The 24,115-nt window shown below is 36.2% G+C and overlaps 1 protein-coding gene across 3 annotated transcripts in view; it reads left to right on the top strand.

Annotated features, from left to right (window-relative positions):
- The window catches only part of COG6 (component of oligomeric golgi complex 6), a 55,263-nt gene extending 31,432 nt beyond the window's left edge, over positions 1 to 23,831 (top strand). For 2 of the 3 annotated variants that reach the window (XM_059838934.1, XM_059838935.1), the window contains exons 12-19: positions 442 to 533; positions 2,208 to 2,325; positions 11,021 to 11,152; positions 11,706 to 11,873; positions 13,811 to 13,918; positions 15,319 to 15,372; positions 17,816 to 17,895; positions 21,426 to 23,831. In XM_059838934.1, coding sequence (XP_059694917.1) covers positions 442 to 533; positions 2,208 to 2,325; positions 11,021 to 11,152; positions 11,706 to 11,873; positions 13,811 to 13,918; positions 15,319 to 15,372; positions 17,816 to 17,895; positions 21,426 to 21,573 — 900 coding nt within the window. In that variant the 3' untranslated portion in view covers positions 21,574 to 23,831. The remainder of the gene's footprint in view (positions 1 to 441; positions 534 to 2,207; positions 2,326 to 11,020; positions 11,153 to 11,705; positions 11,874 to 13,810; positions 13,919 to 15,318; positions 15,373 to 17,815; positions 17,896 to 21,425) is intronic. The other variant, XM_059838936.1, reaches the window with a different exon arrangement.
- Positions 23,832 to 24,115: the final 284 nt, after the last annotated feature.

A 24,115-nucleotide genomic window follows, 5' to 3' on the forward strand; every position in this document is an offset into this window, starting at 1 on the left:
ATATTTTGGTGTTCTGAATTTCTGCATGATGCTAGAAATCTACTGCTGTAGTTTAGTGATTCTGTAGCATTGGAGCTGTTATTGCTATTCAGTGCTGGGGAAGACTCCATTATGTATCCATAAAATGATCTCAGTATTTTTAAATTTCCAATAACAGCAGAAGTCTATAGGGACTGTAGGATTTTTGGAAAGGTTTTTGGGTTTGTAGTTTTAATTTTTTTAAGAGTGCATATACCTTTGTGTTTTCTGCCCAGATGCTTAGCAGCCCAGAAGCACTTCATTTCAAGCCAAACATTAAAGTTAACTGGACATTCTCTTTTAAAATTTATTTCTAATTGAATTTATTTTTCAAATCTCAGAGATTTATTGCATATAAAGTCATAGAAGGCTGGCTTTCAGAATTTATGACCTGAAGGATATTTGTATTTGTTCATGCTACAGGTTAGAATTGAGCAGGTGATTGTTGCCGAGCCAGGAGCAGTTTTACTGTACAAGATTTCTAATTTGCTCAAGTTCTACCACCATACAATCAGGTATGAAAAATTACGAAATATGTTAAAAATGCCTAATTGTATATGTAAGAACAAATCTGCTAGGAAGAGTACTTTTGTTGCTTAGTTGTTGCTCTGCACTATAACATCAAGTAGGAGCATTTGTGATAACAAGCAGAAACCATTTACCCATTGCCATTGCTCAGTTCATATCAAAACTGCTTTGGAATACAGCATCAGTTTGGCACAATAACTGTTTCTTTATTGTTCTGTGTAGATTCAAATAGGATACAAAAAAACTCTCCACAACATTTCATATGACAAAGTCAAGTCCCCTTTGAGAAAACATTACTAAATAAAATTTTTTCAGGTTTTTGGTTTTTTTGGGGATTTGTTTGGTTTTTGTTGTTGTTTTTGTTTTGTTTTGTTTTAAATAGTTGTGTTTTGATAACTTTTTGATAACTTTTTTTCACTAATTATGCACTCCCTTATCTCACTGTTGAAGATGCAGTGATCGCCTTCCAACCTCTTAGAGGCCACTAGGAATACAGAAACTGGAGAAAAGCCAGAGCTGCTAATTTATATGCTGTAGTCCATGTTGGTTAGAAAGAGCAGTAGGAGAAAAATCTTCCTCCACAGCCCTGGACTGAGCTGCTAAGAATTTGAAATATTATTATTACTAGTTGAGCTTCTCTGTCTGAAATACTTCAGATGTTGGGCAGACTGGGATAAGTGGTTCTTGGGCACCTCCCACCTTATTTAAATTCCTCAGTTGTGATGGCAGGACTATTGAAGAACACATGTAAGACCTAGTCTTAATTTTATTGTCCAAAAATCCTGGAGCATTTTGGTGTTGCTTTTCTGTCTCCAAAGTTAGTATTTCCCCATGGTTATAAAGCTTGGCGCAATTGAAAATGTGATGTTAAAATGGAAGGTCTTGGGCAGTCTTATCTGTTGGTTTCTGTCTTGTTAACAGCACAATGTTTAAAGACCACTGAAGTATCTTCTACTAGCTGAATAGTTTCCTCTGCATGGGGAAGGTGCACCTTACTAATGAAAGGGAAAAGCAGTTTGAGAAATGATCTATTAAACACAAGATTACAATCTGAAAATCGAGATAGAGGTTTAGTCCTATTATGACCCGATGAATTTTCACTGACAGTTTGTGGCTTAAAAGTGCAATTCCTATAGCCAGAGGGAGTCTATATCTGTGAGAGGAGCATAGTCTTGTAGTGCCATTTAAGGTTTATGTGATGTCTGTGCTACGTGTGATAGTTTAACACTTGGAATAGCAAGGCATGAATTCTTAAAGTTTCGGGGATGCTCAGCATCTCAGTGCAGAAATGAGAGAGGTAATGCTATCCCTAACAGGCAGTATGATAGAATATTGTTAACCCTTTTTGTTATGTAATTTGTTTTTGATAACGGAAGTAGATTAATTGCATAAGAAAGCAAAAATCTGGTAAATTTTAGTACTCTACAAAAAACTTTGTGCAAGTTTGATAGCCTGTGTTTAATATTTGCTTAATGACATACTTAATGATGCTTGTTCTTACAGTCAGCTTATCTCTTAGCCATTATGGAGAATTGTTCCTTGCAATTATTTGTTCTAAATTTTAAACTTTGAAAATAATATTTTTAAAAATTATATTTAAGTATCTGACTATCATGTTGTTCCCCCTTTAGATTCGTTAAATCATTTTAATTTTTTTTCAGTGGTATTGTAGGAAACAGTGCAGCCACACTGTTGACAACAATTGAAGAAATGCATTTGTTGAGCAAGAAAATATTCTTTAATAGCCTGAGTCTTCATGCAAGTAAACTAATGGACAAGGTTTGTTTCAAAATTGTACAGCTTTCATGTTTCAAAACATGCTTGCATTTCCCTTTTGTCTTGTAAGATTACTAGGTAAATAGTTGGTTTATATGTCAGCTTTTCCTAAAGTTGAAGTCTTATATTTTCAATATTTTAGTCATAGAACTACATTACAAACTTACTGTTTATATTTTAATTCTAAAAATGGTGGAGGTTTTGCAGATGTGTCTAAAATCCTGTGGTTAGCAATATTCTTTTGCAGAACATTTTACATTTTTTTTTAATTTACAGAAGAAGAAACAAAAGTAGGAAATTTTATTAAGTGCAATTGAGCAAAGTCAGGCAGTTGAGCTGTATAATTTGTATTAATGCATCATCAGATCAGTAGTTAATTGTGCATCATTCCTTTTCTGAGGTTGCAAGGTATGTCCCAAGATGATAAGCTAAGTAAAACCAGAATTTTGTCTTTTCTGTCTATTATAAAAGTAGTTTTACCACATGAATATTGCTGTAACATTTGTAAATGCATTTCTAAATTATTTAACCTACAAAAAAATTGAAAAAAGCACTTCATTTTCCAGAAACTCTTCTTTGTGCGGACTTGTAATTTGCTGGCCACTCAGTCAGGTTTTCTGAGTTTTGTCAGTATTGTTCTGTGGTTCCAAACAATTTTTCTCCTTCAGCACAGTCTGTCTGGTCATAATTTCCTGTCTTTCTGCAGGAGCTGGGGAATGACTTTCTCAAAGAAGCAGTTGTTTGTCCTTTTCTCTCTCAGATACCCCTTTCAGTGGTTTCATTTGTTCATTGGGTTACTCCTTAGCTGCTCCCACCCACAGGCCATAATGCTAAAGTCCTCTAAATGTGTTGTGGCTGTCGGGTATTTCCATTTGAATGCAGGATCATATCTATAGTAGTTCCTTTGCTATCAATGCTTCTTCAGGGTTCAGCTAAAGCTGTTCCTAGAACATGCAATAGACAGGGACAACATGAACTTACCAAAAAATGTTTTATTTCCTAATATGTAAGCTAGAATAAAATTGTGTAAATTTTCCTTATATGAAAAGAAATCAGCTATGGACCATAGCAAAAATGTATGACTGCTCTTTGCTTACAAAATGCTTAAGGGGAAAAAAATCTTGGCTTGAAAACATCTCTTTATTCATCTCTTTTTTATTTATTTATCCTGCTGAGTATTACATTTATACTTAAGATCCAGCATGATTTTCCTACTTACGTAACTCACAGTCTGTGAGGTTTTGGTTTTGGTGATACACTGTTTTCAGTTTGGACGTGTGTAGAATTCAGAAGGATGATAAAGGAATTATGATCCGTGGTCAATAGTGTGTGTCCTTTCTATTGTCACTGTGGGATGGTTGTGTATTTGCCCTCTTAGTTCCCCTTCCCTCAGCCCCCAGTCTGGATGTAACTGGTTCTCAATGCTGTTACTGTTCTATAAAGTAGTCAAATTTGCTTTTACTGGCCTTAAATGAAGGCAGTGATTGCCCTGCCACCTTCAGTGGTGTTACAAGTAATGAATGGCATACCAAGCCTACCATGTAATGGGAAAAGATCATAATATTGCTCTTTCTCAGAAACACATTTATAAATTAAATCTGAAATGTCGACAATATTACATTGCCTATGTGCCCTATGAAGATCTTTCCTCAGAATATAATTGAGGTCAAAAGCTTAAAGAGATTTAGAGGACTGTTAGATATATGAGTAACAAAGACTTCCTCAATTATTTATTAATCTGCTTCAGGAGTCAAATGTGAGGTAACTCTATGTCTGAGAAGAAATCTTCCTGTTCTAATGTGCAGTTCTTGTAACTGAGTTTTTGATAGTCCTCTGTAGCGCCTTATATTATTACCCTTTGTGAGTGGATTACTGAATTGATAGAATGATGTCTTATCTCTTCATGACTGAAATTAGTTTTTCTTCATAAAAAATACAGAATTTATAGGCTGATTACACTTAGAGAAACATTAGTTTCCATGTGATAAAGATTTTTCTTTTATCATAAATTTAATTCTCTTGTTACTTAGTTTTTTTGTGTTAGTGTACAGATAAGCAGGTTTTATGCCTTTTCATTTGTCTTTGTAAATTTAGTAGTGAATGTCACAATGCCTTTACATTTTGAGAAAACTGAAGGTTGCTTTTTACCATGCTTTTTTTTAATGCATGTTCAGACCAAAATTGTGTATATGTATTAGTAGGATTTTCTTTGCATCCCAGCCTTTTTCCAGCTTCTTGCCAGCTACGAATGCAATGCAATTGCTTCCAGATTTCTTTTTTTTATTTTCAGAGAAGATTACCCCCAGAAGATAGACCTTTTGTGCTTACATAGGCAGTTACAAAAGCTTCATTGCTGTTCATGTTGTGCAGCTAGAGAATATTCGCTGGGAAAATTAGTAAATTATTTTTCAATTGAACAGTCTGGGAATTGTGGTTTCTTACTTCAATTTAGATTATGCATCTTAAGGCATTCATAAGCCTGTTTCAAAGAATAACAATTGTCCAATACTTCTATTAAAATATGATCCTTAAGACAATTTGAATCATTTTGGAAATACATTAAAATGTAAATGGAATGTTCTAAAGTAGAAGTTCTTCTATTTCTGTAAGTTTAAGTGCCTCTTCTGTTTAGATTATTGGACAGCGGTGAATGGCCTGTCAAGTAGACAATTTTAACAATAGTGTTTCCTCAGTGTCATCTATTGTTGCTGATAATTCTCTTTTTTAATATCTGCATTGTATCTAGTAGTTGATAGCCTAGAATATGATTTAAGCAAATCTTTCACTTAAGTATAGCTAGTTGGGAACATTTTTTAGACAAAGCATGTTTCATTAAATATGCTAACTCCTCAAGATCCCAGGCTTGGGATGCAGACAAATGACAGGATGGTAATTGGATGTCCTCATCGCCACAGACAATTTAATTCCCTAGATTATTGATTATCCTGAGTTGAGCATTGTCTTCAGTCTGCCTGGGATTTAATTTCTAAAGCACAGTGGGAAACTGAGACTTCAGGCTGTTCTTTCTAGGACAAGAAAATAGCTTCCTCTTCACATCTATTTTTGAGAAGAGTCCCATATTACATAAGGAGTGTCACTAGTGTGGGGGTGTATGGAAGCTTTTAGGCAGTCTTAGATCAGGATTCTCTCTCTTGGTTGTCAAGCCATCGGTGTAAATGATGGAGGGAAATCCCTGGTTACTTCAGAATAGTTACTGATTTGCCCAGAAGCACTTTGCTATGAACTTTTTTTTCATTACATAAGAAAATCTCAAGCATCCTGGTTGGAATCTGAAAATAAAATACTCAGGAGCTCTCAACTTCAAACTGTTTGTTCTAAGAAAGCTTTTTTTATGGTGTTCTCATTCTGGCTTCCCAGGTAGCTCTGTTTGAGCTGAAATCCCTGTGACAGAAATATTCAGCAGGCTGCCTTAAAGCAGGTCCATTGTTATCAAAGAAATGCAGTACACAAGGGAGTCTCTTTGGTTCCGACACTTTTTGAAACCCGTCATGAAGCTTGTAACAGTTGTTGCAAAGCCACTTTTTTTTTGGGGTTTAAAATGCCATTCACAGCTTTGAGATTCTCAGGCTGCTGTAGAGTTCATTGTTGACTTCCTATAGAAGCTGTGCATCACCAGCCACTTCCTGTGTCACTGGAGGTTTGGTGCATCAGCTCACCGATGCTGGCTCTTCATTTGCCTTAGTGGCTCTTACCCTTCAGAGCCAGTGTTAGACGTTCTTTCCAGTACTTTCTAGTTCTGGTAGCAATTGATTTGTTCTGGTTCTTGGTTGAACTAGAGTGGTTTTTTTCACCAGTATTGGTGTCCTTATGCTGAAAAAAATTGTGTCTGTATTTGTTGTTTTTTAGCTTTTTTGGACCCAGCCAAGGGTCTACCAAGAGTGCTAGTAAAGTGGATGAGAATTATCTTTAAAGTCCTTTTCCATGTTTCCATGTATCCTTTTCCATGTTTCTTTTCACTCTGTGCTTATAAAACAAATGCATATGAATTCAGGATTCTGCTTGTGTTACTCGTTGTCCGATTCTAAGAACAGGCCATTACAGATGAGCTCTTTTCAGACGATTATAAATCCAGGAGAAAACAGTGAATGAAAATAATCATCAGAACGACAGAAACTGTTCCAATGAAAGTGGAAGTTCAGAGTACCTAATGGAGTGGAGTGGATGGACTGCTCTTTCAGTTCCCTCAGTATGGGAGTTACTTAATATCATGAATCCATTGGTGAGGCATTTTAACAAGTGTTTTAGACCAACTGATGTCAGCATGTTTTATTGGACCACCTGTTAAATTAGGAGAGTGGGAATTTTCAAGCCCACATGTCCTTCCTCTGGTTTCACTAGTGTTCCAGAACAATTATTAAAGGAAAGAATAATTGCAAACATTTAATAAAATGGAATGAGAATTATCATAAGGGCACTAATGAAGATTGTGCCAAACTCCAGTCATCTGCTCTCTGAGCTGTTAGAAGACTATTAGAGTATCCCAAATTAAGTTTTGGGATTATTATTCCTTAATGCTGTTCTTTTTAGAGTAGATGTATGCTAATTAAATGCTGTGATTGCATTATCTTTTAAGTTTGTCAGTGACAGAGATATTAAAACGTTGCATGGGAATAATTGTAAACTTGTCCTTCATAATTTGATTCCTGCCAGAATGAAACCTATTAGGTTTCTGGGAAATCAGATGTGGGGCAGATTGATTATTGTTGTGTTCTGAATGCTGTCGTGCTTTTAAATGGGTCCATGAGAACAAAGCAAAACCTAGTTATCTTTTCTTCCAAGACCAGCTTGATAGCTGAAAGGAAAAGCATGCCATTAGGCATTCTAGTTTGTTGACCTCTGTAGGATCCTAATAGGACCAGAAAATCTTAAAACAGCTTCTCTGATAAGACACATGCTCAGGTTTCTTGGAGTGCTGGTGTCTCAGAATATTGTCTCAGCTGAGGAGAGTGGACTCTGCAGTTGATGCTGCTCAATGTTAACCGACAGCACAAAAAATTCATAACATTTTTACAAGGTTTCCCTCTGTAGTACTTTGGATTCAGACAGTGGGGTTTTTTAAAAGGCTGTATTTAAAGCTGACTTGTAAGTAGGGATTTCTCTGTGGAGTTCTGTGTTTTAAATTACCATTTTGTTTTATTTGGTAGTAGTATCACAGAATTAAAGAATGGATGAATTCAGCAGGAAACTAGAAACAATCTTGTCCAGCCATCTTGCTCATGAAACAGAGTGTCAGCTAGAGCAGGTCGCCCAGGACTTACTGTAGCTGAAGTTTTAATATCACAAAGGATAGTCTAAAATCTTACTGTGCAGCTGTCTCCAGTGCTTGACTAACCTCTCAGAAAAGCAGTTGTTTTCCTGTGTCTTAATCTGTGCCCATTGCCTCTTGACTTGTTACTGGACACCACTGAGAAGTGTCTGGCTCCATCTTGATCTCTCACTTCACATATTTGAATACATTTATAACATCCCCCTGAGCCTTCTCCAGGCAGAGCACAGCCTCTCCTTGTGTGGGAGGTATTCCATTCCCTTTGTGAGCATTGTAACTGTTAACTTAAAGTATTGCAGTATATAAAGTTCTGATCAACTGTGCCGTATTTTCAGAAGATTTGCCCTTTTTTAAAAATGTGACCTTTTCTGTAAATGAGAAAGGGAAACAATTAACATACATGCACACTTCTCGATTGTTGATGCTGCCTTTTCTTTTTTCTGTATTTTCCTTTGCTGTTTGTCAAATTCTTTAAGACATCCTTTGAGCTACTTGCTCTCATAGACAGAGGAACATGCTCTATGTTTGGAGGAAGATTACTAGCTTGGTATCTGTTCCCCACTGATTAATATGCAGAAAAGAAGATAGAAATTTTTGTACTAAAGCTTATGTGCAACTTTTAGTACCAATTTCAGAATTAATTTCAGTTTTCTATGTTGGATTTTAAAAATGGGCAATTTCTTGGGATTTTTGAAATCCTAAAGAGCTGTTTGGCATCATTTCTGTATGATCAAACTGATAGTCAAAGCAAATTAGAGACTTATTTCTGTGTTAGAGTATGTTTTAATGCAGTTGAACTCGCTGCTGCAGAACTTCCCTAATCATGTTTTAGTTAGTTGCTGTCTAGCTGGCATCTGAAAGAGGTACTTCAAAAGCAGAACTCAGCATGTATTTGAAACCTATTTTTCTGGAAATAGCATAAAATATAATGATCTATTAGTGCCTGTAAAACATTCAGGGCATCAATTACTTTTTTATTAGAATAGTGATTAGCGCTCTTGAGTTGGAGTCCGTAGGTTCCTGTATAAATTTGAAGTGTCTGTTTTTAAATTTCCTTTTCTGATTTTGAAAAAAAAGCCCTCACTTTCTCTTCATCTGTCAAAAGTTAGAATTTTCAAAATTAATATAGCACTACTTTGATTCTCTTTCCACTTGCTGATAATATTGTCTCTATTGCAGTAGTCAGGAATTTCAGGGTAACCCAAATAAAATCTAGTGATCTAAATCTTTTTTCCTTGCCATATTTTCTTCTTCCATTTTGTTGTTCCTTGCTCTTACCTCTTACCTAGAAGACAGTGGACGGTAAAGGAACAGCCAAGGGAAAGATGAAGCTAATTTAAGAGCTTCTGAGAACTAGCTACCTCAGGAGATGATAAAAAATTCTGTGCAAAGCAGCCTGAAATTATAATTTCCACGATCTATGTGTGTGTTGGAAGTGAAAACTCCATCAAACTCTAGTCTCAAAGTAATGCCAAAATATTGCTGAACATGGTCCAGTTCAAGTCTGAGAAGGGTGTATTCAGGACACAATCAATAGCCCTAATAATAACAAGAAAGAAAAAGTCATTCAGTGCTGTAAATTTCAGTAAACTTTACTTCTGATTGGCACTAAGTGCCTCTTTTTAAAGTGCCTCTTACTGTTACTTTATTGCTAGAATATTTGTTTCATGCTTTCAAGACTGCTTGGGCTGAACAACTGTTCTCTGAACCTATTAGTTTTAGTTTTCCATTAGTCCTTTGAGTTCAGTATACTCTCTTTTGGAAATTGAGAATAGAGGAAAGTTTCTATTCAGAAGGATGAAAAAAGTTTTCATTAAATCTGTCTTGGTAATGGTGTGGGGACATGTATAGTATTTCAAATGTTTCAGAGCACCAAGTGTGAAAGTTCGGCCTGGTTTCAAAGAGAGAGATGGTTTTTTCTTTCTTTGCTGACATGTTCATCAGATATTGATTCATTTCCAGAAGGCTCTGTAATGTTCTGCTCTAAAAATGTTTGCTGTGCTCTCCTTGGTTTCTTTGGCCATCAGCCTCTGCCCCTTGGATTTTATTTTTTTTTTTAAACTTTAAGATTCAAGCATCCATATTACTATGCCATTCATCAGTATTTCTCATTTGGGAAGGTATGGAACATGTTGCCCTTGACTTGGACCCATCCAAAGCTGCTGCCTTTTCTTTAGAGCTGGAGTCTTAAGAGCACTGCAGAAATGCATGCTTCGTTGCTCTGCTGTGGCCAGATACCCTGACTGATTCACATGGGCCAGTCTCATCCAAACTTACTTCTCCTTACCTCCTTTTGGAGTGATTATGCCTTTAAGCCTTAACTTACTCTGTATTGCTGAGGGTCTCCTTACTCCCACATGATCCAGCCACATCTGTGTTTGCCCTTGCATGGGCAGAACAGGGGAAGGTGGGAAGTGGATTGTTGGCAGAAGGAAGTGAGGTGATAGTAAGGATTTGGAGGCAGCAGGAAGCCAGTTTGAGGCAGCATTGGAGACAAAAAGATGCAGCTGTGTTTGGAGTAGAACCTAAGAAATGTGTGTTGGGAAAAAGAGGTGCTAGATTTTCTACAAATGTTTTGTTAAGTGTTTAATGAGTATTTGCCTCTTTCAAAGGAAGGGCTAAAGTATATGAGCCTGGGTTAAAAATAGTATAGAGTTTCAGTCCATTTCAGGGGGTCCCATTTTCATAATTTGACTTGGAAAGTACATTTTTTTCTCTATTACACACAAGCATTCCTTCTTTATTTTTTTAAACATCTGCATTACCTGCTTCTTACCTTTGCATAAGCCTGCATTTCAGTTTGTGTAGTCTCATTGCAGTTCATGTAGGTGTACATGAATTAGCTTGTGTGCCGTTCATTTGTGTACTGGTAGTACACAAGGTATGAGCTTGCTGGGGATTGAGAATGTTGCATTTGTGACTGCAGCTCTCATGCTCAGCATCGCAGGAGCTGTGCTGTCTTGTCAAGAACTGCTGAAGCATGGCTCTCATCTCCCAGAGCAGTGCCTGCACTACGTTCTGAAGTGTTTGCAGGAGGTCCTGCTCGAAGTGAACTCAGTGGTGCCAACAAGGTGGCTACTCTTTGGCACCTAATCTAGTAAATGTATTTTTTTTCACTGCCTAAACCGGTAGAGTTTGGGTTTCTCCAAATGGTAAAGTAGGTATAGTCTGAATGAAATGAGAAATTCAGTGTTGCTTGTTTGGCACTGAATTATATGGTTATGCTGAAAGCTGCAGGCAGTTATTGTCTGAAATGTGCTAGATTTGTCCAGTGTCAAATTAAAGCTCTTCTCTGTATGCCCATTTGTAATTTCGTTATGAGCTCATTGCATTTGTGCTGACAGACTGGATGGTATTTGCTGTAAATGAGATTAATAAAAGTCCCCACAAACAGATAATCTTGTTCTTCAGGTTGAGCTCCCACCTCCTGATCTTGGCCCAAGCTCTGCTCTAAATCAGACACTTAACTTGCTCCGGGAGGTTCTGGCATCTCATGACTCATCTGTTATTCCGCTGGATGCCCGTCAGGCTGACTTTGTGCAGGTACAAGAATGTTTGACTGCTTTGTGTGTGTGAAGAGGAGGGAGAGGGGCAAAAAAAGAATGTGTAAGTTAGCTTCAGTGCACAAAGGTAGATGGAGCGTTAATCTTTTTGTCTGGTCCCATTTTGGAGCTCTCTGTGAAACCGGAGTTTGTAATGTGCATAACAGGGTGACTAACAATATGGATAATTACAGTTGAGTATGGAGTGCTACTCTTAACACAGTATCTAAATTCAGTTATCCAATTACTACTCCATTAAGTAAATACACCCTCAAGATTGCACAATTACCAATTATCTAATCTGGGTTATTCTTCCTCCTGCTAGGCTGGAATCTGTTCTTGTCAGGTTTTTATACTTTTCCCATCACTGTGGTAGGTGATCACCTGCTGACAAATCCAGTAGAAAACTGCTTTCACAGTTGGAAACTCTCATTCCTCTTTATTCTGCTTTGGGGAATAAATATATGATAAAGACAGAATGAGGTTAGAGCCTCGTGTGACATGATTTCCTCTCTCCCCTTCTCTCTCTCTTTTCTGCGTGTTTGCTATTTTAGGTTCTGTCTTGTGTGCTAGATCCATTGTTACAGATGTGTACTATGTCTGCTAGTAATTTGGGCACAGCTGATATGGCAACCTACATGGTAAATTCGCTTTACATGATGAAGACTACTCTGGCTCTCTTTGAATTCACTGACAAACGTCTAGAGATGTTGCAGTTTCAGGTAAGCTTTAGCACCCCCAAAAGATAATTAATTTATTACTGATTTTTGCACACTGTAAGTTGTGCTGTGAACATATTTATCAAAAAATCAACCCAAAGCCAACATTATCAAAATCAGAGAAATGGGCTAAGAGGGCTTCTTATCAGAGAACACAAGTAGATAGCATCTTTCATTTTAAACAGACAAAAAAATCAGTACAGGATTTGGGTTTGTTTGGTTTAGTTGCAGATAAACCCAGACCAGTGAACATTTTCATTATCATAGTCATTCTAATATTTATCTGCAAACTGTATGAGAAGAACAGAAATTGAAATCTCAGCCAAATGTCTGACTATATTCCATCATACAGTTAGATCATCTACTGTTAGATTATCATCTATTTTGTACTAGCATATTGTGTAGCTGAAGTTACTGCTTCAGTCCTGCTTTCTGCCTCTCTTTTCTCATTTGTTTGGTTTCCCCTCACATCCTGGGACAGTAGTTCATATGTGGTACAGTTTTGTAATGGAAGTCAAAATTTAGAAACTGTTGACTTAAAAAAACTTGGCCACTGCCCATTTATATTTTGCTAGAGGAATGTGTCTGCAATTTATCTCAGGAGAGCCTTTGGAGCTGGGGGGCTTGAAATAAGTCACAAATTCTAATTTGAAGGGATCAGCAAGGATTGGCTGAGAGCCATTTTTCACTTTCTAATCCTAATCAGAATTTCTAGCACTTTTTAGCTCTGAAACAAGCAGACAACCTCACCAAATTGGCTGGATATTTCTAATTTCTTTTATCAGAGTTCCTTTTGCAGTAAATGTTGCAATTGATTTATTCTTGAGAGAAGCAGTAGAGCTGAAGCTTACACGTTTAATACCATTTACTTTCTTCAAACATTTTACAAATACAGGAAGAGACTGAAAAAAATCTTTAAAATTATACATAAGTAGGTTATTCAAGTGGAGTTAGAATGGCATATTTAATAGGAGAAACATTTTTCATAGAAAAAGAACTCACTAAAACAGTTAAAAACTACAAATTGAAATACTAAGATTTCCTTTCTGATTTAAAAAGGAAAGTGTATTCTTCTAAACAATTTTAGGAAGTAAAAAGGTGAACTCTTTAAGTATCAGACAAAAGAGTCTTACATTTTACTAGACTTTAATATTAAATTTTTTTCCTTTTCTTTAGGATTGGAAGAAAAGTTTGTGGGGTAGTTGTCTGTAAAAATGAAGTAATAATGTATATATACCCAAATGTCTTTCTGAGACTGCTCAGACTGAAAAATTATTGCTGCTGCTGTGACTGGATTTAGACATTAGGTTTTCCTGCAAAGTAAATGTTATATTAAGAATGTAAAATACAAGTTTTTTCATGTGAAGATAATTGAAACAAGGCAGATAACTGTAATTTCATTGTCTATTGTTTTTTCGGTTGACTTTTTTTCAAATACATGTTTATCAGTATTGTATTTAAAATCAATTCTGAGTATGATTTGGTTTCAGTTTTATTTTTCATATGAAAGACTGTTTCTTGTTTATTGCAAAACTGCCATGTTATTGTCAGTATTTTCAATAAGAATGGAATGGTTTTTATCGCATACTTTCAAAGAATTGTAGCAAAATAAAATTATGTAGGAATTTTTAAGATCAAGGCTACAATCTTCATTTTTGGTGGTGTTATATTTACAAATACAAAAAAATAGGTTCTTTTATTAGTCAGACATGAAAGAATTCTCTGCATTTTTATTATTGGTTGCTTGTAATATGAAAGATTTTAAATGGATAAAATAATTATGCTGTATGTATTTGTAGCATTTCCTTATTTGTTGATCACTCTCCTTATTTGTGTATTTTTTCCTTCTTATTTGTGTTTCTAGATGTTTTAACCCCAGAACTTGTTACATTTAATATTCTCACACACTCTTTATAAATACCTTATGCTTAACATTTCAGATTGAAGCTCATTTAGATACACTCATAAATGAGCAAGCTTCCTACGTGCTAACGAGAGCTGGTCTGAGTTACATTTATAACGCTCTGCAGCAGCACAAACCAGAGCAGGTGAGCTTACAGAATATACTTGTTGAGGGGGTACCACACACTTGCCAGCTAGTAGAATTTTAGCACTCATGTTTCTGCAAATTGACCTTCCTCTGAAAGCAAAGGTTCAGTAATGTTGGTTTTTCACTGTGACCAGGACTATCAGATGCAGCCACCTTGCAGCTACAGCTTTTTTTACTGTGTGTTCAGCAGGCCTAGCAGGGTTGGTGTGCAACAGTCCTGTCTTGTACACTCTGGGTCTGAATAACTGCAATCCCATGGCACCTAGGACATATTAGACTTGCTGTGTATGTAAGCAACATTCAGTTTCTTCATTGCTTCCACGCATGGAGTCCATAGATAGCTGCATGCATTTGGTAATTGCTGCTTTTTTTCTTCTGTGGAAAACTGGCAGATGAGTTTAGTAGTAGTTTGAAATAGTTTCTTCTTTCGCCTTTATTTGTTGCTGTAGCTATTCTAGTACCAAGACAGTGAGATTCTCAAAGTGAAAACTTGAGATTTCTTAGAGGAGCTGAAAACTGGAATTCAGAGCTCACGCTCTCCCTTTCTTGTGAAGCACAGTTGCAGTGTGGTAGGTGTTAATACAGCCCTTCTTCCCTTCAGCTGTGCTTATGTCCTTTTGTGATCTTTTGTAGAATTAAAAAAATAGTGTTTTCTGGAGAAAGCAGAACTCTATTGGAAAGCTTTATGTTGTTTCTTCAGCTAATAATTTTGCATAAAGTGTCTAAACTCAACAGATTTTTATGTATAAAGATGAATAAACAAATTTATAAATAATCTGATTAATAACTCAAATTGGTTTTCTGTTCACGAGCCTAGCTCCTGTTTTAAAACCAATCTCAAGTTGACAAGAGCTGGTTGTTAATGGGATGTAGCAATTTTCATTTCTCTCTGTACAGCTGCCTGGCTGCAGAGGTGGTGATGTCGCAGAATTTGCTAGGGGGTTAAGCAGCATTTGTGCATTGTGCTGCCGTACCAGCATGGAAGGTTTACTGGGAAGCAAGTCTGAATTCTTCATGGTCCAAGAACAGAGCAAAGTTGTTGCCTTTTAAGTCCAGATTACCAAAGGGATGTAGCCAGTTTGCAGTTCAGTTTTAATTCTAGACCTAGTGGAAGGCTATTTTTGGCTTTATTTAATGGTGAAGAAGGAAGAAAAGGTTTTGAAAAGACATGTTGAGAATTTTGTGTTCTCAGCTTTTAACTTAAGGGAGTGGTAGAATACAAATGAGCTGTTAACAGCATTTCAGTACTGAAATGGTGATAGTTTCCAAACATTTAAGATCCTGTAGCAGGACCAAATAAAAATTAACTACTGAACCGATTGTAGACTTTCTTATTTATCTTTTTCTATATGCCAGTATGACCTTTTTTTATCCCTTTGTTTGCTTATGGATTCTTAGGGTCCTCTTTCAAATTTGTCAAGTATGGATTCCGTGTCCCTGAAGGTTGCAATGGTAAGCATTTATAACTTTCATATTATGGTGGTGATCCTGTGACATGGTAAATAATACTGTTAATTATGTGATTAGAAGATATTCATCTGTAGTAGAAGATATTCATCTAATCAGTCCTACTCTTTAAGAATAGATGAATTGCATGTCTGGGAATACTTTCTTCATTTGTAGTAATTTGACCACTTGCAGTAATAAATACATAAATTATTTCTGAAGAGGTAGTAGTAGAATATTATTTTCTAAGCCTTGAGAAGCAGATCTTTACTTAGAAGAATGCTGTCCCATGAGTCATCTTAAATTGCTAAAAGCAAATACTTAGCTCTAATTAGTTTTAATCACCAAAGTTTCTTTTTTTGCCTCTATGCTTTGAAATATAGGTTCTGCTATCATTTATAATCTTAGTCCTAAGGCTTTGATTTTATGCAAATAGTTCAGCTTTACTCAGAAGTTAGATTCTGGGTATATGTCACAGTTACGGCTTTTTCAAGTTGGAAGCTACAATATATTTTAAAGTAAATTATCAGCTGTTATTTTTTCTTAGAGTGTGTGAAGGCTATTTTGCATAGAGATAGCAATACCACAGTTCAGTACGCAATAATGTATAATCTCTCACTCTTCTTGCTTAGCCAATTCTAAAAGTTTAACAGTAAAGGCCTGCTCATACAGCAATGTATGTACACACCCATGGAAACAAAAGAGATTTTAAAAGGTTTTTTAAAAAACTTGTATGTTGCTTGCCTCCCAACTATGATAGTGTGACCCATTTTTTTCTGTTCAGGATTTAAACCAGCAATTTCCAAGCTGGTTGGATGAACAGAGCTCTGGCACAGAGCACTCGGTGGTTTACTCAGATCAGCATGCATTCTTATTAAAACTTAGGAATTTTGCATTTAAAATATCTTCTATTTATCATGGTCTTGTAGACTAACAACAAATTTAAAGGCTGCAGCTTGGGGACCTTCTCTTTAAATTATTTATAAATAACACTGTTATCTGTAGTGGTACATAATAATTTCCCTTGAAACATTATGAGAAGAATCCGGCTGTTTTATTTTTTTCATTACTTAACAGCTTCTTCTGTGAACACACTTTAACCAGAATGGAACCAAGTATGCTGAAATCAAACCCACATAAATCCCATCTATCAGCCTAATCTATTGGCTTCTCAGAATTTAGACTGGCGGGGGGGGTAGTACTTGCAGGCAGATTCACTGCCTCCCATTTATGTTTGAAAGTTTTCCAGGTTCCAGCCTTTTAAGTTTTTCATACATGCTTTCAAACACGGTGCTTGTGAAGTTCATACCCTTCTCAGCAAAGCTCCCTTGCTTTCCATACAAGGACAGAAAACCCCAAAAACTTAATTTGTAAGAACTGTGACGTCATTACTCATTTTTGTCTATGTTTATATGATGGGTCGATTTTAGGATTTATCAGCTTGAGAATATTCATTCAATGAATGGATGAACAGGAAGGTTGCCATCATTAGATAAACTTACTTAGGGCCTTGTCTTAGTGAGTAATTCCAAGGATGGAGATTATACAGGTTTTTTGGATAATCTGTTCAATATTTGATGACATTCCTGATAAGAATTTTTCCTCTCACTATCTAATTAAAATGCTTCTTAGTGTAATATGTGTTCAGTGTTCCTTGTGATTTCACCTGTGAGAAGTCCTGGTTTCATCTTCTCAGTAGTCACCCATTTGACCACACAGTCACAGAATGGTTTGGGTTGGACCAGACCTTAAGGACCATCTTCTTCCAACCTTCCTGCCATGGGCTAGGAGTACTTTCCACTACACCAGGTTGCTCAAAACTCCATCCAGCCTGGCCATGAGCACTGCCAGGAATGGGGCAGCCACAATTTTTCTGATTGACTTCAACTCCTGTTGAAGACAGGAGTAATGTTTTTTCTTAGAATCAAAGCACTGCTCTTCTTATCACTGTATTCTGTGAGAAAGAGAAGTAAGCTTAGAAGCAGTTCAAGAAGACTGAAGTGAAGGATTTGCTCTTTATTTTTCCCAGCATAAGCAGCGACTCCCTGCCAAAAAGTAAAAAGAAACATGCAAAAAGAATCAAGCAACATGTCTAATTTGGACACAGTAGACAGTAGATAGCTCTGAAGCTGTCTTGTATTCCCTCTGCATCGAATAGACTTGATGTGATCTTCAGTGATGTATAAGTACCTGCACCAGATGCATAGGAAGCTTAGAAGGATAATTATAGAACTGGATTCTCATTATTTGTCCTCCACTCCTATGCCTCAGAGTCAAAAAGAAAATTTTGGTGGCAGAAGTACTGAAGTCAATAACTTGTTTTGGACAATTAAGTTGTGTCTTTTAATGTAATCACTGATGTTTTCAGAAATTGTGGCTTTACCTTTTTTCGTGTATTAGCAAGATGTTGATCCCATAGCAATGCTGATCCCACAATCTCCTCTCGCAGGCTCAGTTTGATCGCTATCTGTCTGCTCCAGATAGTCTGTTAATGTCCCAGCTGAATTTCCTTCTGAGTGCCACTGTGAAGTAAGTACCTTGCCTCTGAATTTCTATTATGCCTGAATAATGATCACAATCACAAAGATGAATTTGATTAGGTTTTAGTGAATTATGATGAGAATTCAGGTTATCAGTGGTGATGATATTTGCGTTGTCCTTCAGGTCACAATTCAGTTGTGTTCTGACTCTCCTCTTTTTGAACAAGCAGTGAAGAGTATCTAATTCTGTAACTTTCTGAAGTAGTTACCTTTGATTTAAGAGACACGATCAAGATGAATTACATTTTGGACATACTCTGCTGTATCAGCAGTTTTTTTGTCAAATTAGTTGTAAATTGGTTTAGAAGTATTTTGCAAGCTTTCCAAAGACAAGTGAAATATATAATTCCCCAAGTTTTCTTTTATCCCCACAGCTTTGTCAGTTCTAGAATTTTCACCTTTGTTGTCTTCTGCTGTATAATATTGGCATTCTGTCTCATAGAATATTTTGCTGAGATTATTTTACTTTTCACCTAACGTATTTTTTTTCAGAGATTTCTTCTTTGAAGTATGGAAGTAAGAACTTTATTATTTATCTCTTACCTTGTTTTTTGAATATAACTGAACCCTAAGGCTAGGGAAAGTGCCACAAATTTATTTCCAATTAAATGTGAACCACATGAAGACTTTCTCTAGTACTTAAACTCAGAGAATTATATGTTACACTGATCAAAAACTTTCCTTGACATTGTTTTTCACACTTTGTGAAGAATGCACATAACTGAATATACCAGAAACTGAGACAAGTGCATCACATTTAACATAATCCAACAGTATTTGGAGTTTCATTACTAGTGCTTGTCCTCAGTGGGGTTGTATTACAGCATCTTGCAATTAAAAAAGGATGTGTCAAGGGAAAAATAATTATTGTTGGGAATTGAATAGAACAGTTTGTTTGGAAGGGACCTACAATGATCAGCTAGTCCAGCTGCCAGGTTGTCGTCCTGCATTGCTCAGGTTCTCCTCATCCAACTACTTTCAGTGTCACACCATACAGGTGGAGCATGGCAGGCCACAGGGAATGCTGGTGTTTTTCAGCTGGCATTGAGTGTCTCTGCCAGATTTACCATTCCCAGAGCTCAGCTGGCAGAGCTGACCCTGTTGTGGGAGATCTCTACTCTCTGTACAGATCAAACAGGGTAGCTTGACCAATAATGTCATTGAAACATCCCAATTTCTGCTTCTCAGTGTCAGGGCATTAAACCTGTATTTTAGCTCTTAATATATTTTCTTAAATGTAGGTCTATTTAAAAATCATAATGACAGTAAAGGTATTTTGAAAGCCTCAAGTTTTCATTGCTAACACAGAGGCAATTTTAAGAGGTAGACTCTGTGCTACCATAATGACTCTGGCACGGTGAAATTACTTGAACTTAATCAATCCTTTGTCAGAGGAACCAAGATAAAGTTGTTATGTAGGCACTCTTCGCCTTATCCCATTGATAAGCTTTTTAAACCTCTCAGCACATGTTAAGCTGAATTCATATCATCTTGCAGCAGCAGACAGTTGAGAGGTAAGAGAGAAGCCTTGTGTGAGGGTGATTGCTATAGCTGCTTCAACTCAGCTAACATGCAGAAGTTTATTAACCTGCTATAATCAGTGCTATAGGTCAAGTTCTGCTCAGAATGAAAACAAAATAAATCAGTTAGCCCATTAGCCTTCAAACAACTAGCTTTAAACACAAGCAATCCTTCTGAAATTAAAATACCCGTTTACAGAGATGCTTGTAGAATCAGTGTTGATAGTCAATATTTCTGATAGTAAATAAGCCTTGAAAATTCTGATTTTTCTCAAAATTCCAGGAAAACGTTTAACCAGTGCTATAATTTTAATCCCTTGCTATAGTAGTTGAAATTTGCAATTTTAAAGACATTTTTCCTGAAATCAGGTAATGGAGATCTGTAACCTATGAGGCTTTGGTTCTCAGAATCAGACTACATGCTTTGATGAGGGACCAGTGTATTATATACTCATGGGCAATATAATTTAAGCTTTGCAACTGTGAAGAACATTCCTTCCAACATTACCAGTGCATGCTCTTGTCTTTCAAATTCCTTCACTCATTTAAAAAGCCTTAAGCTATGAATTCATATGGTTGTTGGTCTTGAAAAGCTCTTTTCATTCGTGTTGGATCACAGAAACTGAATGCTGGAATTACTATTTTTAGCAAGTGCTGCCATTTGTGTTAGTAATAAATGTATCACGTTGTTATGGCAACTGAAATCCTAATGTACTGATTAATGACACTGACATTATTTGATTGAACAACACATGTGATTCTGTTCTGTTCTCTGAATATTTTAACAAACTCTTTTATTTTTTCATTTGGTGCATTAGTTCTACACAAATTCAGTGTGCAGTGCTTTCATAAAAGATTGTCATGTTACAGAACCTTAGTGATCCCAGGCTGAGGTCAGAGACAGTTGTCTTACCTGAACACAACCTGAATATATTTCCCTTATAATAGTGGATTTGAATTTGCTATTATAAGGACAGGTATTCTAATGACCTAGTAGTACTGGCAGTTGAGGCTGTGTATAAAAAAACTGGATACTGTGTCAGAATGAAATGCAGGTTTGGCCTTCTAATCTGCTTTCTCGTGGCTACTGTTCCTTAATGTTTCCTGTAAAGACTAAGATTTTTGTACTTGATCTTTGAAATTTTTTTAACTTGTCAATTCCCAACAGTCTGTGAATTCAGCCCTGATTTTAGTGGATGCAGTTTTGTTGTCTTTGTTTCTCTGCTGCATATTACAGCAGATCTGAATCTGTGATTACCTTGGTTTCTTCAGCTTCTGCAGGAGTTCCCGTTGCATGGGTTTGGCTGTAAAATAGTTGCAACTGCTGTTCCTAATAGATAAAAATTCATCTGCTACTGTAAGCACCATCACCATGATGATTAGAGTAAACTGATTCAATGGGCAATGTAAAATAAAATTATTAGATTGTCTTTAAAAAATACTAAACTCTCCAGTTAAATTTAGCATTCAGTCTCTGCATTGTTACTCATTTATCTCCAGAAAAAATAATAGGATTCAGACTTCATAGCATTGTCTGTAAAAGGTTGTGTTTTAAATCTCTGACCACTGTCACTAGTTTTTGTCTGATTATGGAATCATCATGGCATCTTGCTATCAAGATAAAGCAAGTAGAATATATTTGCTGGTAGATGAAAAAAAAAGTGCGTATTTGCAAACACAGTGAGAAGCCACTGGAGGTAGAAGCTAGATCACTAAGTTTATCAGTCTTTTAAAAGATATGGGCGAGTGCAGGTGGGAAACTGATGTATGCAAATTAAATCCTTCTATTAGATTTTGCTTGACTGTAGAAATAAAGAAGCTCCTATCTTGGTTATCAGGTCATATGTGTGAGTTTATCTGTGTATGATACAATGAGAGAAAAAGCCCTCTCTTTTAAATTTTTAATGTTTATTTTTAATGTATATCTTTAATTCCTTATTTGTAGTACAGTTATATTCCCTACAAATTGCAAATTATGTTATTTTGTTTTGGTTTTTAGAGAGCAGATAATAAAACAGTCAACGGAACTCGTCTGCAGAGCTTACAGTGAGTTATATGCAGCTGTGATGGATCCTTCAAATGAATACAAGGATCCAGAAACCATCCTACACAGATCTCCTCATCAAGTTCAGGCACTCCTTTCATAGTCTTGTGTCCCCCAAATTAATCAGAATCCATAATTGTGAATTTCTTGAGTATTTGCATTGAATTATTTTTCTGCTTTGAATTTGGATGTGTAACTGTATAGTTAAAATATGTAGGAATGCAGTTTTCTTTAATCTGCTTGGCAGAAGTCTAGTCTTTCCTGTGTCTTTGAATACTTTAAATAGGCCAGAAAATAGAATATAGATTGAAAATTATTTTAATGTATTTCTCTGGTGGAAGTGGACCTTGACAATGTGCAATCTCTTTGAAAAAGGAGAAAAGCTTTTTTCCTTGCTGTACATAATACTTTCAACTGCAGGTTTAACCAGTGTCTGTTATGACCTCACAAATATTTTTATTTGCTCTATTGTCTGTTCTCTCACTCTTTTTCTCAGCCTGCCATCAGTAAACACTGATAACTGAAATTTTAATACAACTGATACACTTTGAATGACTCATGTATCACTTTGCAGTTCATAAATCGTTTCAGAGTACTTGATGCTCTTTTGCAAATCCTGTTGATAAAATATTTGAGGCAAAATTTGTGTGTTTTTTTGCCATATACTATCTGGTGTTTTCTGTCAGAAAAGGAAGTGTTTGAACTACATGCTTGTACATAACCTGGAAGTTAATGCTTTAAATTATTTTTATAATTCTGTTTTACTGGAAGAATTTTGGTTTCGTGCAATTGTTTTCAGTAAGAGTCTTTGGATCAGTTAAAACATGTTGATCTCCTAAGGCTGGGACCAGTAACAATGTAGGTTAGGAAAGTGATTTGCACAGAAGTATGGCCATTCCTCCCTCACGTGTACGTGATTTTTTTTTTTTGTTTGTTTTTATGTACGGAGAAAGTCCATCTGCTGTAGTACAAGTATTTACTCAGTTGATAATCCACCACGAGATTTTCGTGGTCTGCATGACTTGGGATTTATCTGTGAGAGCTGGGATGAGTAGATGTCCCAGCCTGATGCGTAGAAAGCCATAAGTGAAGCTTTCATTTCCCTCCTCTGGTGCAAGCTGAAGCTTCCCTGTGTAGAAGCTCTGATATTACAGAGTTATGATTTAAGGGACTTCTGCTTCCAGGAAAAGAGGAAAATAAGTAAGTAGGATATTTGTTCTCCTTTGGGTCTTGTGATAATTATCTGCAAATTCCTTAAACATAGTTATTTTTTAGAAAAGTATTGTTAAAGAGAAACCTTCAGGAAACAAAAAGTTAGTAAAATGGATTTGTGACTGGTTTTTTTTGTTCATTTGTTTTTAAAGGATAATTTAAGCGAACTGTTTTGCTGGAAGTAGTTCACTTTTTCTTCTCTTGTTACTGTAGGAGTGCCACAGAGTTATTACAGTCACCTGAGTTTAGTCTCATATTATATGTGGCTTATTTTATGTACATCAAGGGGGAGAAGAGCAGTCATTCATATTGAATAACTTATTTTACTTTTATTAGTATTAATAGTCCACATATAAAATACATACTTAGTGGCAGCCAAGTCTGCAGCTTAGTGTATGCTTGCAAAAGAGCAAGACATAAAGAGCAGCAGCAATACGTTTTAGCCTCTTGGAAGACTCATTGCACAAAATGCATTCAGTGCGCTCAGAAAGCAGCTTCTGTGGTAATGCCACAATAAAGCAATAGCTCCTTTTCCAAATGGGAGTAATTTGTTGGTATAGAAAGTGTAAGTGTCCCTGGAGTTCTTGGGCCAGGCATAAATCTTTCTGTAAATATGAATGTTAGATTTACTCTGTTCAAAATCTCTAGACCTGTAAAACAAAAAATTCACGAAGCTTGGAAAAGCTCTAATGGAAAATTACCAGGTAAGTCTCTTTATATTACTGAGATTTTGCATTGCCATATTATACCTTCAGGCGGCTGTTCATTGTTGTTTAATAATGTTAATATTGCTTAATACACCTGTAATTATTATCTAATATATGAAAATTACATCAGTTGTGAAAGGACTATAAATTAGCTTGAGATGAGCATACTCATAAGAGTGAACTTTTTCCTGAAATAACACTCAACCTCAGTTTCCCAAAATCAGTAGCTTGCATGAGGATTAGTAACAAGTTGCTTCCTATCTTTGATTCCATGTAGAGACTTACTCATTATTTTGTCTTCTCTTGGTAAAAATGCAAAAGCTATAAAAGTTGTAGTTTAGGAAGATTAAAGTCAATTGCTAATTTTGGTCTGTGCAATTAAAGTTAATGACCAATGGTCACAAATAAGAAAGGACATAAATAAAAATATTTGACTTACTGACTCGGTCTTCCATGTTTTTACTTTCTCTTGCTTGCCTTCCTATGAGTAGGAAGGAAAATGTGATAAGATTTTGACCTGCCTTTTCCATCTTGGCATTTCTGACCCTTTATTTTACCAATTCCCAGGATTTCCACACTAGGAACCTTGAAGCTGCAGTCCCTGATCAGCTAGAGGATCCATTAAGGATTGCCATAAATTAAATCACTCTGGGTGTTGGTGCCTGGCCTGTTCTCAGACCAGTTACTGCAGCTCTGGCTTGAGCATCCCATGCCTGAAGAGATGCT

This window comes from Haemorhous mexicanus, chromosome 2 (genome assembly GCF_027477595.1).
Source record: "Haemorhous mexicanus isolate bHaeMex1 chromosome 2, bHaeMex1.pri, whole genome shotgun sequence".
NCBI lineage: Eukaryota > Metazoa > Chordata > Aves > Passeriformes > Fringillidae > Haemorhous > Haemorhous mexicanus.